Here is a 19,421-nt window from a genome sequence, read left to right on the forward strand (position 1 = left end):
GAAAGAACTCACTTCGCATACACATCGATTCCTCATGGGGAGTAGGCCAACAGACTTCAGTTCTTTCGCTTTGCTGCTCTGTAGCTGAATATGTTTGCTCTATGTGGGCCGGCTCAGCCAAAATAAAAAAAAATCTGTTTTCAGATTTATGAATATAACTTAAAAATGAAAGTAATATGTATAAAGTCAGCGAAAATCAATTTTTCCTGTTACTTAAGAGAAAGAAAGTAAATAGGCCATTGATAATACCGTAACTTCAGCGAAACAAGTCTGTGTAGAAAAGAAGAGAAATAGGTCTCTGCTCAAGACGGAAACTATCCAAAAACAAATTCACGAGAAGGGAATCGTCGCTGCACTGAACAACACTTGTAGAATTTTCACTGGATGTCTTAAATGTATCATACTCGAAAAACTTAAGCTCACAGCAAGAATTCTTTAACCTAACTTATTAAGTCGCTATGATAAGTATTACGTTAGAAAGTCAGTACATGAGATCCATTTTTCAAATCCTTCAGTGGCTACATGGTTACGCTTAAGCCTCTTTATACACTCCTGGAAATTGAAATAAGAACACTGTGAATTCATTGTCCCAGGAAGGGGAAACTTCATTGACACATTCCTGGGGTCAGATACATCACATTATCACACTGACAGAACCACAGGCACATAGACACAGGCAACAGAGCATGCACAATGTCGGCACTAGTACAGTGTATATCCACCTTTCGCAGCATTGCAGGCTGCTATTCTCCCATGGAGACAATCGTAGAGATGCTGGATGTAGTCCTGTAGAACGGCTTGCCATGCCATTTCCACCTGGCGCCTCAGTTGGACCAGCGTTCGTGCTGGACGTGCAGACCGCGTGAGACGACGCTTCATCCAGTCCCAAACATGCTCAATGGGGGACAGATCCGGAGATCTTGCTGGCCAGGGTAGTTGACTTACACCTTCTAGAGCACGTTGGGTGGCACGGGATACATGCGGACGTGCATTGTCCTGTCGGAACAGCAAGTTCCCTTGACGGTCTAGGAATGGTAAAACGATGGGTTCGATGACGGTTTGGATGTACCGTGCACTATTCAGTGTCCCCTCGACGATCACCAGAGGTGTACGGCCAGTGTAGGAGATCGCTCCTCACACCATGATGCCGGGTGTTGGCCCTGTGTGCCTTGGTCGTATGCAGTCCTGATTGTGGCGCTCACCTGCACGGCGCCAAACACGCATACGACCATCATTGGCACCAAGGCAGAAGCGACTCTCATCGCTGAAGACGACACGTCTCCATTCGTCCCTCCATTCACGCCTGTCGCGACACCACTGGATGCGGGCTGCACGATGTTGGGGCGTGAGCGGAAGACGGCCTAACGGTGTGCGGGACCGTAGCCCAGCTTCATGGAGACGGTTGCGAATGGTCCTCGCCGATACCCCAGGAGCAACAGTGTCCCTAATTTGCTGGGAAGTGGCGGTGCGGTCCCGTACGGCACTGCGTAGGATCCTACGGTCTTGGCGTGCATCCGTGCGTCGCTGCGGTCCGGTCCCAGGTCGACGGTCACGTGCACCTTCCGCCGACCACTGGCGACAACATCGATGTACTGTGGAGACCTCACGCCCCACGTGTTGAGCAATTCGGCGGTACGTCCACCCGGCCTCCCGCATGCCCACTATACGCCCTCGCTCAAAGTCCGTCAACTGCACATACGGTTCACGTCGACGCTGTCGCGGCATGCTACCAGTGTTAAAGACTGCGATGGAGCTCCGTATGCCACGGCAAACTGGCTGACACAGACGGCGGCGGTGCACAAATGCTGCGCAGCTAGCGCCATTCGACGGCCAAGACCGCGGTTCCTGGTGTGTCCGCTGTGCCGTGCGTGTGATCATTGTTTGTACAGCCCTCTCGCAGTGTCCGGAGCAAGTATGGTGGGTCTGACACACCGGTGTCAATGTGTTCTTTTTTCAATTTCCAGGAGTGTATAATGATTAATTCCGGGTGAAGCATCACAAAAAATGGCGTGTTCTCACATTCTAAGAAAGGGATTTGAACTGTCTATTTCGACGCAAGTGCGAACATGGCACTTCGATTTAGTAACCTGTGTCACTAAGGTCAGTAGTTAGAAGGAGACCTGCCTATATCGACGCAAGTGTGAACAAGACACTTCTATTTAGTAACCTGTGTCACCTAGATCAGTAGTTATTAGGAGACACGAAGAATGTGATACGACCAAGACGAGGAAAGTTCAAAAATTAAAGAAATTCTTGTCTACCTCGGTTTTATTACAGTTTTGGTACTATGATAATTCGGGACGAGAGAGGGAACTGAATCGTCATGGATATGTCAAAGCCAGCAGACACACGAAGTGATTTGGGGAAACAAAATAAAACGTCACTCTAGATGGCCGAAGGCGGATTTTAAGTTCGGTGCTCTCATATAAAACTACAGTATGTTATGGACTGGCAGGAGCTACACATAGGAGTGTCAAAAAGGAAAAGATAAGTAATTAAGAAAACTAAAATAAATAATAATAATAAGGTAAATTTAGTGGGCTTTGACGCCAGAATTGTATACAACGAATTAGAGGAAAGAAAGTCCTCACAGAACCTTCTTAGAACCACCTACCTTTTACCTTCCCGCTAGAAATTACGCAAAGAATCGGTACAATCACCAATACATTTTCTGTATATGAATAGGGAATAGAATTTTAAAGGGTGAGATGGTGCAGCCAACAGAAGTACAAACTGCATAATCGTGTTCAGACAATAGCCAGTCACTATTATGAGAAAAGTTCAGATTGTCAACCACTGAGGCACTTCTTGCCGTCAGGGAATAATAATGATACATTTTATTTCGCCAACTCGTCACTAATGGAGTTTCTGTTGACCATCCTATTCAATGATGAGGCAACCATATTGCGGAGCGGTGTTTTCGTCTTTGATAACAGTCATCTGTGGAACAGCAGGTAGAATCTCCATGGTATGGTGACAGCGAATCATCAGCATCGGTGCAGCAGAATGTGTGGACTGGGATAACTGACGACGTATTTTGGGACCAGTCTTCCTTCCACGTTACCTAATAGGTCGGAACTATCGGCGTTCCCTGCTGGAAGAAGTCCTACTGGTGATTCGCAGGGTTATGTGGCTGCTGCATGAGGGTGCTCCAACCCACTTCGCCGCCAATGTCCGGACGTATCTCAATCGTGTCTTCCCTGGTCGATGGATCGGAAGAGTGGACCCAGTTGCATGGCCTGCTCGTCCACAGGATCTCAACCCGTGTGGTTTCTGGTTATGGGGTAATCACAAAAGTATCGTGTGTGCAGAGCCCATTCCAGATGTGGAGATACTGTAGCAGCGTATTCGTGCTTCCTTTGAGACTGTTCGGATGCAGCCTGATCGATGTGAACGCGCTGTTCATTGTTAAATTTGGCTTCGTTATACGTATATGTATAATCCTGACATGGTTTATATGCTATTTCAGAAAATGTTGTTTTGTACGTCTGCTACATATATCCTGGTACGATACGTTCTGTACCTTGTTATGTGCTCTCAACAACAGTTTATCGGATAAATTATAATTTTAACTTTCCGTCTGCAGGATGATTTGAAAATGGGTTCAGTTAACACGACACAAGCGATCAATTAAATAAAACGTGAATCTTGCAACTTTGTCTGTTTCTGTGTTGGTCTATTATTTTAGATTTTACTGTTTCCGTCATAAATATTTCTCAGTCTCATGTATCATAATAAATATAAGAACTTCTGTAACACTAGTCATAATAGATTTATTGACTGAGTATTCAAATTCCTTGTTGAATGTAGTAAAAGGGCTTTATGTTGCCATTATAAATAAATTAGACACGCACAGGTCCGCATTTACAGTTCCGATGGCTGGTTTCAAGGTATCTGATAAGTATCTGAAGGATAATACTCTGCCACAAAGCTGCCATTGATTGATCAAAATACCCGTTTATACCGTTAGCATTTTCAATTGTGATGCCATTTTCGAATTTTTGAATAGTATAACCCATCTAAACGGGCGTTGTTGTGTTAGAGTACAAATAGTCATCAAATCACACAACAGTAAAAAACACGTGGGTTTCCCAGGGCTTCACATTTAAATACGTGAACCAAATGAATCTTGAATAGCAGTGATGTAAGATTCCACTTAGGTGTTTGAGGAGGTACTGAACTGCGAATAACGCGTATCTATATTTCCTACGTGTTGTTCCAGAGTGAAACGGTTGATAAATAGTCTAAAATGGCTCTAGGAACGTTCTGCAAATCATTTAAATGTGGATAAGTTTTTTCATAGCCAGAAATTTAGTAAAAGATATAACCATTCGCCATCTTGTCTGTTTATGATCAAAGTCATTTATTTTCCCAATCTGTCATCATAATGCAAACAAAGGTGTAAAACGAAACTATCTTTTAAATTAAGCGTGAACTGCATAATAATTATCAGATACCCGAAAAATGAGGATATAAAATGTAGATTGGCAATGGCAAGGAAAGCGTTTCTGAAGAAGAGAAATTTGTTAACATGGAGTATAGATTTAAGTGTCAGGAAGTCGTTTCTGAAAGTATTTGTATGGAGTGTAGCCATGTATGGAAGTGAAACATGGACTATAAATAGTTTGGACAAGAAGAGAATAGAAGCTTTCTAAATGTGGTGCTACAGAAGAATGCTGAAGACTAGATGGGTAGATAACATAACTAATGAGGAGGTATTGAATAGAATTGGGGAGAAGAAGAGCTTGTGGCACAAGTTGACTAGAAGAAAGGATCGGTTGGTAGGACATGTTCTGAGGCATCTAGGGATCACCAATTTGGTATTGGAGGCAGCGTGGAGGGTAAAAATCGTAGAGGGAGACCAAGAGATGAATACACTGAGCAGATTCAGAAGGATGTGGGTTGTAGTAAGTTCTGGGAGATGAAGAAGCTTGCACAGGATAGGGTAGCATGGAGAGCTGCATCAAACCAGTCTCAGGACTGAAGACCACAACAACAACAACCTGAAAGATTTGCGTTTACGAAAAATGCTAATACAGACGTGACTTCTGTCTCAAGAAACGAAAACGCAAAATCATTTAATACATGCTATTTCTTAGCGAATTTTGTCAGATGAACTATTTTATATAGGTAGGTTGGAATATTTGAAATTTCCCGCAAATAAACGTCGACAAACAAATTTTCGATTACTGGGATCACAAAAACAACGCAGAAACCTATCTTGGAAATAGAATGTGGGTCTTACGCGTTTGAAAGGTAAAGAGCGTACATGAGAGCGAACTTGCTTATGAGTGCCTTCGTAAGTATATTCTGGTGTCTCTCCTACTGCCGCGCGGGTTTAAGGTCCTTACAAGATACACGCCGCGTGTGGCAACGTAGGAATCAGCCGCAGGACCTGGCATCTTAGAGTAAACACTTGCACACGACCTTCGCAGAGGTCGTTGACGGGAGAAGCTGAATCGATAGAAATCGAAATACGTTCACTGGTTTTGCTTTCCGGTCAGTAACAACTTAAGGTAGCAGACGACGCACTGCGTCCAATATTTGAAAAAAATAACACGATTGTATACGTAATCACGCTCAACGTTTCAGCAATCGTTTACGCATTGTCGCCTGAAACATACTGCGATCTGCTGGCTAACGTTCGCAACGACTTAAAAGCAATCAATACCGAGGATTCGTTGGTTTCTCTCGATTCAGCTACTCCTATCAGCCACAACGCGGGGAGTGTTCCTGGAACGCACGTATATGGTTAAATTCGGTTCTACTTCAACTCCCATTTTAAATAACTTGTCGGTTTGTCTGTAGTGTCGCCAAATATGGGTCTCACGACTATGAATGCACACGTTAGTGCTTTGCAACTTTCTGATCGGTGATTACATGATGTGGCTTCAAAACCAGTGTTCAACAGATTTTGTAACTATGGAATTGGTGGGGAAAAGAATGTTAATCACAAGAAACACGTTAGATCAGAGAAGCGCTCTGTTCTCTGACGAGAAAATGCTGCTGCGTCTCATAAGTAACAATCGCTGTTTGTTAAAGAAAACAAGCAAAGACCGTTTTGAAAAAATACCGGTTGAAGTTCTTACAAAAGCAAACATTTCAGCCGAAAAGCTTTTATTATAGAAAATAAAAAGTATTTATTCTCTATTATTAATTGTCTATAAGCGCAAGTAATTTTTTGAAAATTAAAACTTTTCGTGGGTGACTATCTACTGTTGTTAAATATTTCGAAAAATCATATTTGTGTGTTTCGGGAATTATAACCATGTTCCCGGAAGAAAAGCAGTGATCAAAAATACAGTTCGTCGAATACGACCCAGCCAGATGTAGAACATACATATCTGCCATAAAGTCTGCCTGAACACAGTCCGTATAAACGTGCTTTATCTTGGCACAGTTACAGTAACTGTGCCAAGATACAGCAGATTTATATGGAATGTGTTCAGACGGACTTCTGTTACAGGTACATGTTCTACAGTTAGTTGTATCATATTTGAAGAAAATGTATTTTTTATCCGTTGATATACTCAGCTTTTCTTCTTGGAAGATGCCTCTAATAATCGAAATCGGTTGAGAATAAACATATTATTGTGCAGCTGATGGCACAGATATGCCTTTTTCAAAATTTAATTTTTTTAGTATTGTCGACGAATTTCAAAGCACTGTTGACTCATCTTCTGCCACATAACGTGGTAATCGAAGTCTTTCACCTTCGCAAGTATATTAGGTCATCAGCATGTATGGAACGGCAACAACTCAATTAAGCAGTAACAGGATAGATATTTATAAGTACAGGATGATTCAAAAGTCATGTAAGATGGGGAAAAGTCGGTATTAATGGAGAAAACTACACTGAGAAGAACGACCCATCACCACCCGCCCACCGAAATGGTTATTCGCATGCAGTACGTAGCAGAAAATTGACGGTCGTCTGTGAGGTAACTGATTAACGAAGTGCCACGGAAGGGTATTAAAGGTCCGCCAGTAACCATAGCTGTTTAGTGTGGTACTGTTCTGCACTGTAATGACTCGTACAGCAATATAGACAAACCAAGAGGCGGCGAAAGTGATTCTCATCCACGCGGCAGGCATGAGTCAATGGGAAGCAGCAGAAAAAATACCACAGGCGACATCCCACCAACGCAATCCTGATCACAGTATGATTGACCGCTTAAGGGAGTGGACCACGGTGACGCTCTATGTTGGAGCTCATATTCATGATCTCATTTTTTCAATATAATAACAAACATAATACGAAACTGATTTTAGACCATTATTTTACACCCTTAATGTTGTATTACCTATTTTTAAAGCAAAAAACTTGCACCCAGAGGACACCACACAACATCGACGAAAGATTTTCGCGAATTGCGAGGCCGGTTGGTGTAAGTTCCGTAAGTCACAATTTTCAACATAGAACAAAATTTCAAAAACTGTTTTAAAAATAATGATATTGTCTAACGTGGTACCTAGGGATGTTTAAAATAATGGTTTTTAACAGACTGGCGGGACTCTGAAAAAAAATCAATTTTTATCAAGAAATTCGTTTTAAAAACGTGCACCAAAGATATAAACTAAAAATTGTTCGCAAAAATATTACTTACTAAATGGAAAAGTTACAAAAAGGGATATGTAACTGCATATATGTATCTTGAGTTATACACCCGCCAAACTGAAAAATGTTGTTTTGAAAAAACAGCATTTAAAGTTTCAACTTACGTGTTTTTTTGATACTGAAATTGAACAAAACTTTAATCGGCAGCTGGCCTTGTTTTTTCACCGATGTCGAAGCACTCCCACTTTGACGAAATTATGTCGGTTAACTAGCTTCCGCTTACTTTTTGAACCTCTTCTATCCGTAAAAATACGTTTATTTGTCATTTTCAAGTGCTTATGTTTTACTCACAGAAAAATATGACAAGTTGAGCAGACACGAGACAAGCACATGCTTTCAGACTGTACCATAAACGAATCATTTTACGAAGAGAAATCTTGCTGAGTATAGTGTTTTAGTTGATGCTGTGGCGACTTTCTAGTATGCCCGAACAATAGAATAATACGTAGTTGTTCAGAATAACTTTTATTACTTTCACACTCGAAAAGTCAACGATAAACATAAACAACTCGAGGTCAGTAAGCCAACAGCGGCAAAGATTGTGCTCTGATACGTCAGCGATATGATCGCGCTAAACTCACGTGGCAAATAATGTCAAAGTGTAGCCACAATACTAATGCCCTCTCTGATACTATCCGAAGCTAACAGGACCGTTATTCCTTGGCTAACTATCGTATTAGTACACCGGCTGCATTCGAGAGCTCGGATGCCGCATACCCCTATGCAGTAAATCGCGCTTTTAACATATTTCAACATGTCACTCTTTATATGAATGAATCGTAAAAGTAGACTCTCTAAGGAACATTTTAAGCCAATAAAAAACCAGGCTAAAAAGTTACTACCCTCGTCTATCCCTCAATCGAACAGCTGAAGTCTAAAGACACTCTTCACGACAAAAGACGGTTCGGACGATCAAGCACAACAACAGCGGATACGCAATCAGGTAGTGAGTCCAATTCGGCCAACGAGGAAGGCAGCACAGGAATGCGTCATCAGCCAAGCCTCTGTACCCAGTATACTGTCCTCTAAACATTTTCATCCCTATCGAATTCACTTTGTGCAACTGACCGGGTATTGAGGTTGCATTGTACTAGGTTTCAGTCCGTCATTGCCCAGTGATGTAGGTGAGTCAATGTTCAACCTAAATGTAAAATAAGCCAAGTTTATGTACCTTTATCTCTAGAACCACTGAGGATAACAATCTAAAAACCTCTTCCTTCTATTCATCATTAGATGTTAATACAGCATCACAGATTCCGTGTTTCAGTGTAGTTAACCCTCCAAACACACTTTTGGGCACTCTTGTCCAGATAACATTATTGAAAGGCTCTTTGGGATTCGAAGTCCGCCCATGTAGATACTTTCGGAGGAAGTCTGAGTGAGTCAGGTTCCTACAAATTCTCTTGATAGCTTCCATAACAGATTCAGTAATAGAGTTCGAAACACACTCCTGAACTACAGCTATCCGAAATTTTGTACCACGATTCAGGTCCAAATAAGCAAAGTGAATGTATCTGTTTCCTGTCAGTTGAGAGTTTGTGAAAGTATGAGGCGGAGAATGCTTTCTTCATACGTTCTAAGTCATTTCCGATATACCTGATGGTCATTCCAAAATGCTACTAAAGCCTTTCTATTGTTTCATCATTCAGTTGATCCCCTCAGTGGTTTGCCACCTGACAGTATGTTGCTGCAAAGAGTTAATTTTAATTTTCTGAGGAGTGTGCTCACCCTGTTTGCGCATGTCCACCGCATTACAGCTTTTTAAACGACATTGGCTGTAGATTGCAATTTCGGTCTTTGGGGCATTCTCAAGTAGTACTGCAAAAGCTAAAAGAATACGAAAACGAAGTACCGAGTGTGTCTTAAGAATTGCACAAACATGACGTGTTGACAGTAATAAACTACAAAAATGATGGAAATTATAGATCACTTGTATTTTACTTCAGCACATGTCATATTTTAAAATCCTCCAACATGAATACATCTGATGGTCAAAATAAGCCTTTTCACTGTAGAAATAGAGTAACCTCAGACGAGTGCGGAACTCTGCACATCGTGAAATGGCGTAAATTGCGTGAAGTATTACCAGTGTTAACATCTTTCACACAAATCGCTGCAAATAAATCTTCTAACACATGTTTAGGTGGCGAACTGAGGCCGTTGGCGCGAAAATACGTTGACAAGTCAGACTGTCTGGTTCAAAAATGGTTCAAATGGCTCGGAGCACTATGGGACTTAACTTCTAAGGTCATCAGTCCCCTAGAACTTAGAACTACTTAAACCTAACTAACCTAAGGACATCACACACATCCATGCCCGAGGCAGGTTTCGAACCTGCGACCGTAGCGGTAGAGCGGTTCCAGACTGTAGCGCCTAGAACCGCTCGGCCACACCGTCCGGCCAGACTGTCTGTACGCTAATCAGAGATAGTACATTCCAGCGATCACAGTTGTTAACGTCATATCATAATATCATTTTTTGTCTGCTGACTACATACAGCTTTGTAAGCGATGATATAGTTGTAAGGTCCAAGGGAGCAGGATATATAAGAGGCTTTTAAAGTCTAATACGTTCTGCAGCAAAATTTCAATGATGCATTATTTTCACCTCCATTTTTGTAAAGTACTACTGTCTACATGGCATGTTTGAGTAATTCTGTGTACATACTCCGTGCTTCGTTGTTGTACTACTCTAGCTTCTCAGTACCACTTGTTAACGGCCCAAATTTCGAAATTTTTATTGTGAAATGCATAATTTCTACAATCGATGGCGAATATACTGTCTTCTAAGAAAGTCTGCGTGACTGCAAAACCCGACCATGAGAAGTTATTCAGCATTACAGTTTCTTTATTCTCAAATTTCCATGAGGATCTGCTTCAGATACACAATTCTAGGCTTTAGAATCGCATATGAAGAGATTCATGCCAGAATTTAGATACCTTAGTTTAAAAGATATGCAAATAATATAATGAAACTAAAAATTTGATACTTCTAAACGTCACACAAAAGATAAGTAATAAACCATTCTGTGCATAAGAGAGTGACAAACATTCTAAGATTTGTTTTGGAAAATGTCAAAAATTTTTATTTTTTTGCCTGCAAGCTCTCCTTAGTACATGCATAGCATTGTTCGTCTCTTTGTATTTTTGATATCTCCACTAGTTACGAATTTGCCCTATGGGAGAAGACTAGAGAATCACCAATTATTTCTTGCAAATTTAAAGACCTGTTACTTGATGTTTTAAAACAGGTCGTACACCTTACACTTCTCTTTTGTCACATTTTTTCTAGTTTTTTGCTTTGTTTCGTTTTTATCTGCAACTTTTGACATAGAATAATACCTTTTTTAAAAACAATAACAACAATTTTAAGCGGAAATATACATCAAATTTTGTTGTTTTAAGAAGAATGTAAAAATTTGATAGGATAGAAGAGAGATTCGTTAGTGCCGTCACCGATTGTGATTGGAGGTGAACACCTCGGAATGGTTTCTTTGAGCTGTTGACCGCGTCAGAAGAAAAATGTTTAGTTAGTAGCAGAGAAATGATTTTCCTAATCCTATGCTTTAACATTAGGTACTCATCCGTGTACAACATTGGTTGTTTTCTTGGATAGATCGCCGGTATCGTACACTATACTTACTCTAGTATTCGCTACCCTTATCTGTCTGATCTGTATAATTTGTCTATGTATTTTGATATGTCATGTCGATTTATAATACTAGGTGACTTATCTGCTGTTACATCTCGACGTCTTCCGCCGTCTGTTCCTCTTCAGTGTCACTGTTTTCACTGTCATTGTGGGCGTCGCTGTCCACCCTCTGGAGGTTGTTGTTACGTTGCATATAGGCATGTCTGTTCTGTCGTTTCTGCAGGTACTCTTCATGTGTTGTTTCTGAAATACTGTTTGTTAATGCATATGGTTGTGCTCATTTTTCTTTATCTCTTATTGCTGTGTATATTTCTTTTCCTGTTTCTGTGTTGTGTAAGTGTAGCATATGTCTATTACCAGTGTAGGATTTACATGAAATGTAATCGCAGTTGCGAATATGGACAACCATCATGTGTGTAACCGAGTGATGACAATGGAAATTTGTGCCGCAGTTGCGAATATGGACAACCATCATGTGTGTAACCGAGTGATGACAATGGAAATTTGTGCCGGATCGGGAATCGAACCCGTGTTTCCTGCTTATCGTGACCAGTCGCCATGCCATTTTTTTTCCTCTCTCTCTCTGTTCATTTCGTTAGTTATTGGTTGCTTAGGTTGGTCTAGGTGGACGTTACGTGACACCCGTTCAAGTTCATCGTTGATTCCTTCACTCAGATTTTTTTAATTTATTTATTTTTTGGTAAACAAAGGGCAGCCAGCCCTCTGACCGAACATGCTGAGCTACCGAGCCGACTCACGACCAGACCCAAACTTTCACATGTCATCAATCATGTGTGTACAAACCTGCAGTCACTCATCCATTATGTATATTCTCGTACAAGAGACACATTTTAATTGATAGTGGCTTGCCCGCTATCGGCAGATAAATAGGATATTGCAGTGCCAGAAATACGACGCAATGTTCCTTCGGACATAATTCGTATCTCTGAACAACATAGTATCGTATTTAGCTGTCCAAAGGAACATTGCATCGTATTTCTGAAACACACAGGCACTGAAATATCGAATGTAGATTTTGTCCTATGGTATATGAATTTCGAACCACTCTGTACGTGCGCCTAGTCATTTCAAACAGATCCTAATCTGGTCAGAAATAAATGCTGACTTCAAAAATAGATGCTATATTTTACAGTCCGAAGTAATGGTATAGCTGCAGATGTAGATGGATGTCTAGGAACTTAGCAGTGTTAGTAGCAGACTTTGCTCCTCCGAGCTGAGGGAAGCCGCACCAGAGCTGGCGATGCGTCTGGCGGGAGAGACGCCGAAAACGGCCGGGTGCCGTCTCGCAAGCGGCGGCTGTTAGTTTTAACGAGGCGACAACTGGGCCAGAGACGGGCGTGGAGCAGGGCGTGACCCCACGAGCGCCGGTATAAAAGCCGGCGGCAGCCACCCCGGAGGCATCGCACCACTCACCCTGGTCTCAGCAGCAGCAGCAGCAGCAGCAGCAGACATGACGGCAACCGGAAGGACGGCGAGGGCAGCGGCGGCGGCGGCTCTGGCGGCGCTGCTGGTGGCGGTGGGGGCGGCGGAGGCGGCGGCCGGCTTCCTGGCCCCCGCGGTCGCCTCGCCTGGGCCGCCGCTCGCCTTCATCCCCCACCCGCACCCCGCCTTCAAGGTGGCGCCCGCCTTCACGCTCGGCAGCGGCAAGACGCTGTACGCCAGCGCGCCCTCCGCCGGGGGGCAGGGGGCCGGGGGCCAACAGGGGGGCAGCGGGGGGCAGCAGGGGGGCAGCGGGGGCCAGCAGGGCCAGGGGCAGGGGCAGGGCCAGGGGCGGCAGGGAGGCGGCGGCCCCCAGTACGTCGTCCCCGGCGCCGTGCCCGGGCAGGACGTCGACTTCGACCCGCACCCCCAGTACAGCTACGCCTACGACGTGCAGGACACCCTCACCGGTGACAACAAGGCGCAACAGGTACCACATCTTACAGTAGTCTTCAACTAACACGAGTTTCCCTAATTCCTACTCGCATTCGGCAGGACGACGGTTCAATCCCGCGTCCGGCCATCCTGATTTAGCTTTTCCGTGATTTACCTAAATCGCTCCAGGCAAATGCCAGGATGGTTCCTTTGAAAGGGCACGGGCGACTTCTACATCTACATTTATACTCCGCAAGCCATCCAACGGTGTGTGGCGGAGGGCACTTAACGTGTCACTGTCATTACCTCCCTTTTCTGTTCCAGCGTGTATGGTTCGCGGGGAGAACGACTGCCGGAAAGCCTCCGTGCGCGCTCTAATCTCTCTAATTTTACATTCGTGATCTCCTCTGGAGGTATAAGTTGGGAAAGCAATATATTCGATACCTCATCCAGAAACGCACCCTCTCGAAACCTGGACAGCAAGCTACACCGCGATGCAGAGCGCCTCTCTTGCAGAGTGTGCCACTTGAGTTTGCTAAACATCTCCATAACGCTATCACGCTTACCAAATATCCATGTGACGAAACGCGCCGCTCTTCTTTGGATCTTCTCTATCACCTCCGTCAACCTGGTCTAGTACGGATCCCGCACTGATGAGCAATACTCAAGTATAGGTCGAACGAGTGTTTTGTAAGCCACCTCCTCTGTTGATGGACTACATTTTCTAAGGACTCTCCCAATGAATCTCAACCTGGTACCCGCCTTACCAACAATTAATTTTATATGATCATTCCACTTCAAATCGTTCCGCACGTATACTCCCAGATATTTTACAGAAGTAACTGCTACTAGTTTTCTTTTCTATTCTGTTTTTAGTAGTACTTCATTCTACTACTTGTTTTCATCTATACATATTACGAGGTGAAGTCTCCCCCTGTGTTTTTCTATCTATGTGAATACTAAACTCAAAAACTACTGTACTCATTTTGAAACAATTTTGACTAGACGACTTTCTGTTTATCACTATATATAATAAGCAAGTCGTCCGCCAAGCAAGGACGGGACAGTAGTCAAACACGAAACTAAGTTTTAGGAACCCTTTTTTGGGGGTTTTAGGTTGGATTGTAGCCTTGTACGGTAGCGAAATGTGGACGAGGAGTAGTTCAGACAAGAAGAGAATAGAAGGTTTTGAAACAGAACAATGCAGAAACTTAGGGTAGATCAAGTAAGTAATAAGGAGGTAGTAAACCGAATAGGGAGGAAAAAGAATTATGGCACAGCTTGACTAAAACACGGGATCGATTGATAGGTCACATACTGAGTCGTCAAGGAATTGCCAATTTGGTAGAGGGATGCCAAGGGATGAATACAGTAAGCAGGTTCAAATAAGTGTATGTTGCAGAAGTTATTCGGAGGATAACAGGATAACGTGGACAGTTACATGAAACCAGTCTTCGGACTGAAGAGGACAACATTCGTTCTACATCCACAACTACGTTTCCGCTTTATATCTTTCGTTACATGAAACCAGTCTTCGGACTGAAGAGGACAACATTCGTTCTACATCCACAACTACGTTTCCGCTTTATATCTTTCGTTTTAACCATTTGCTCCTCGGAACTATTTCGGAACTATCGAAGCATCTCCCCTGTTTCTTTTTGAATGTCTATTTTTTAGTACCCGAATAATGTGAAGATTATAGGCCAATTACTTTTATGTGCCAGATTACAAAAATACATTATACACTTCTAGCCGGGACATGTGAAAGCAAAATTAAGAAAAACAAGGGATATTCTGCAGAAGAAAAGAAAAAACGACAGGCTGCTGAATGTTTTAAGATGACATCAGGAAGACTGTTAGAAATTAACAGCGGAAATGTATCTGACATAGGTGATAGGAATATTCTTCTGGAGACTATCAAAAATCTTGGTGTAGACTAAAAGAATGAGGACTTAAAAATTTTTGACTAAACGTTCAGTCCAATTCCTCTCGTTATATATTGTACTGATATCGTTGGTCAGGTCTATATATTGCTCCATATTTCCAAGGCTCCACGATTTAACTGATATCTTACCAAAGGTTATTAGTTTCCTCTGTCTGGGAACCTGAACAGATTCCTCTGGATATCGATATCTTCAGAACGAGGTACATTTCATGACATTCCAATCTGTGATCCAACCTTAGTATAACTTTTCATCGTACTGCTTCAATATGTTCTCTCCTATGCTTCCTGTAATCTGTACTTTGTTTGCTGAACTGGAACTTAAAGTTTCGCAGAAGAGTTATAAATATTCAACAGCCTAGATCGCATAAATATTTCTTTATTTAAGACAACCGGCTTTGACAGATTTTAGTGTCATCTTCAGGTCTTAAGAACCTTTTTGTTGCGGAAGATGTTCTTTTTACTTCGGACTTCATAATAAGTTGTCACGTGGATAAAAGTCAGAACATTATAAACAGTCTGCCATAACTAAAATATTTAAGAACGTAAAGTAACTTGTCTAAACGGCCGTGTCCATATATGCATATAGCTGACAGATGATTCTTATATCAGAAAAATGTAGTTCACAGTAGCACATAGGTTCACATAAGCTGGACATATTCTAAACAGTGAAAATCGACTTCAAAAGGAACAATGAGCTGGCGTGAGGTCCAACGCAAAGTGAACTCGTTTTACAACAAAAAGATTTTTAAGACCTGAAGATGACAGCAAACTTCGTCGAAAACGGTTGTCTTAAATACAGAAATATTTATGCAACCTAGGCTGCTGGATGTTTTTGAGAAATAAAACAGATCGCTCCTTCGGTGTTCTCAAAATGAGACTACTGAATTCGCAGCACAGCTCAGAATAACTGTCGCGTTTAAAGGGTTTAGGCGTGAAGTGTGAACAGCGGCGGTTGGCACAGGCTTCGGCAGCCCTCCAGTTTCTACATCTACATCCACATCTACATCCATACTCCGCAAGCCACCTGACAGTGTGTGGCGGACGGTACCCTGAGTACCTCTATCGGTTCTCCCTTCTATTCCAGTCTCGTATTGTACGTGGAAAGAAGGATTGTCGGTATGCTTCTGTGTGGGCTGTAATCTCTCTGATTTTATCCTCATGGTCTCTTCGCGAGATATACGTAGGAGGGAGCAATATACTGCTTGACTCTTCGGTGAAGGTATGTTCTCGAAACTTTAACAAAAGCCCGTACCGAGCTACTGAGCGTCTCTCCTGCAGTGTCTTCCACTGGAGTTTATCTATCATCTCCGTAACGCTTTCGCGATTACTAAATGATCCTGTAACGAAGCGCGCTGCTCTCCGTTGGATCTTCTCTATCTCTTCTATCAACCCTATCTGGTGCGGATCCCACACTGCTGAGCAGTATTCAAGCAGTGGGCGAACAAGCGCACTGTAACCTACTTCCTTTGTTTCCCGGATTGCATTTCCTTATGATTCTTTTAATGAATCTCAGTCTGGCATCTGCTTTACCGACGATCAACTTTATATGATCACTCCATTTTAAATCACTCCTAATGCGTACTCCCAGATAATTTATGGAATTAACTGATTCCAGTTGCTGACCTGCTATATTGTAGCTAAATGATAAGGGATCTATCTTTCTATGTATTCGCATCACATTACACTCGTCTACATTGAGATTCAATTGCCATTCCGTGCACCATGCGTCAATTCGCTGCAGATCCTCCTGCATTTCAGTACAATTTTCCATTGTTGCAACCTCTCGATATACCACAGCATCATCTGCAAAAAGCCTCAGTGAACTTCCGATGTCATCCACCAGGTCATTTATGTATATTGTGAATAGCAACGGTCCTATGACACTCCCCTGCGGCACACCTGAAATCACTCTTACTTCGGAAGACTTCTCTCCATTGAGAATGACATGCTGCGTTCTGTTATCTAGGAACTCCTAAATCCAATCACACAATTGATCTGATAGTCCGTATGCTCTTACTTTGTTCATTAAACGATTGTGGGGAACTGTGTCAAACGCCTTGCGGAAGCAAAGAAACACGGCATTTACCTTTGAACCCGTGTCTAAGGCCCTCTGAGTCTCGTGGACGAATAGCGCGAGCTGGGTTTCACACGACCGTCTTTTTCGAAAGAGTTTCATAGTGTAGCGGGAGCTAGGAGCAGAGGGGTAAAGCTGGAGCGTGTTCCCGCAGGAAAGCCGGGACGGCGACAACGTCCAGGGCAGCTACAGCCTGGTGGAGGCCGACGGCTCTCGCCGCACTGTGGAGTACACGGCGGACCCCGTGAACGGCTTCAACGCCGTGGTGCACCGCGAGGGCGCCGTGGAGGGCGGCCGAGCCGCCGTGGCGCAGCCGCAGGGACCAGGCCTCAAGCTGCACGCCTTCCAGGCGCCCGCCGTCGCCTCGCCGCTCGTGGGCCGCGGGTAGCCGCCCCCGACACACCACCCTCCGCCACTCACCACTAGCCGCCAGCCCAGCCGCCGACGCGCCGCGCCGCCACCGCACTCCTATTTATTCTTGTAAGCCTCTTTGTAAATAAACTTGCTATGGGTTACGCTCAAAAAAGTCTCTTTACTCGGCCACTCACTCCAAATGTCCACTACCAAAACGCTAGCGTACAGCTAACAAAGATGTGCGAGATACGTGGATGACACTCTTTCTACTGGTTAATAATTCTCCAGAAGGAATAGAGCAAATTTTCGCAACGTTTAACAGTCTACATGAAAATATAAAATTCACACAAGAACTGGAATCAGCTTCTAACATTCTGTGTGGTGTCTGTCTGTTCTAAGTCGTGTCTCCATACCACTTTCGCGCAACGCCGCTCTGAGCGTGTTTTTTAGGGAATTGACTAGTTTGAACCTGGGACCTGTTGCTGGTAAGGAGACGCCAGACCACACATGACATGTAGAGTTCAGAAGAGTTCAGCGAGACTTGCGACGATATAACCAAATACTTAATGATTTCAGCATCAGCTCCACTGCACTCCCCGTAAAAGAATCTTAATACTAACTAAATTTAGTGGAAGGGGTTCAAGGCTTTCCTATTTTTAGTTAGCTGGTAAAATAACGTCGAAAAAGCAGTTAAGTTTACCATTAAAAATTTTATTCTAATCACAAAACATTGTTTATAAATTGCACTATTGATAAAAGGAAATGTTTTAATACAGGAAGATAAAAACTGCGTTCAACAAAAATGTGAACGAATATTCCCTGAATGGGTTTCCAAGTTCTCACTGGATCGAAGGATGACCTATGCCATATCACATCTATAATCTAGGTTTTAATTAAGTTTCACAAAAGAGAAAACTATCAAAATGGTCTACAATGACCCTCAATTATCATTAATTACTTATCTCACTTGTCGTAAATTACAGTGGCTGATGTGGCTTCTCAATAATTATATAACAGAAAAATCATCGTGTTTCAGATTTTTACTTCAAGTAGCAAATATGAACACCTACATCTACATCTACATCTACATGACTACTCTGCAATTCACATTTAAGTGCTTGGCAGAGGGTTCATCGAACCACAATCATACTACCTCTCTACCATTCCACTCCCGAACAGCGCGCAGGAAATACGAACACTTAAACCTTTCTGTTCGTGCTCTGATTTCTCTTATTTTATTTTGATGATCATTCCTACCTATGTAGGTTGGGCTCAACAAAATATTTTCGCATTCGGAAGAGAAAGTTGGTGACTGAAATTTCGTAAATAGATTTCGCCGCGACGACAAACGTCTTTGCTTTAATGACTTCCATCCCAACTCGCGTATCATATTACTCCCCTATTGCGTGATAATACAAAACGAGCTGCCCTTTTTTGCACCCTTTCGATGTCCTCCGTCAAGGATCCCACGACGCACAGCAATATTCTAACAGAGAACGAGCGAGTGTAGTGTAAGTTGTCTCTTTAGTGGACTTGTTGCATCTTCTAAGTGCCCTGCCAATGAAACACAACCTTTGGCTCGCCTTCCCCGCAATATTATCTATGTGGTCATTCCAACTGGAGATGTTCGTAATTTTAACACCCAGGTACTTAGTTGAATTGACAGCCTTGAGAATTGTACTATTTATCGAGTAATCGAATTCCAACGGATTTCTTTTGGAACTCATATGGATCACCTCACACTTTTCTTTATTTAGCGTCAACTGCCACCTACCACACCATACAGCAGTCTTTTCTAAATCACTTTGCAACTGATATTGGTCTTCGAATGACCTTACTAGACGGTAAATTACAGCATCATCTGCGAACAACCTAAGAGAACTGCTCAGAGTGTCACCCAGGTC

At 42.9% G+C, this 19,421-nt stretch overlaps 1 protein-coding gene across 1 annotated transcript; it reads left to right on the top strand.

Annotated features, from left to right (window-relative positions):
• The first annotated feature begins 5,269 nt into the window (after window positions 1-5,269).
• LOC126273390 (cuticle protein 21-like) lies at window positions 5,270-17,687 on the top strand. The gene is made up of 3 exons (XM_049976943.1): window positions 5,270-5,299; window positions 12,822-13,199; window positions 17,318-17,687. Exons 1-3 carry the CDS (start codon window positions 5,270-5,272, stop codon window positions 17,549-17,551), a joined length of 642 nt encoding a protein of 213 aa, XP_049832900.1. The 3' UTR covers window positions 17,552-17,687.
• The last annotated feature ends 1,734 nt before the right edge of the window (window positions 17,688-19,421 follow it).

The sequence above is a fragment of the Schistocerca gregaria genome, chromosome 5, assembly GCF_023897955.1.
Source record: "Schistocerca gregaria isolate iqSchGreg1 chromosome 5, iqSchGreg1.2, whole genome shotgun sequence".
Classification (NCBI taxonomy): Eukaryota; Metazoa; Arthropoda; class Insecta; order Orthoptera; family Acrididae; genus Schistocerca; species Schistocerca gregaria.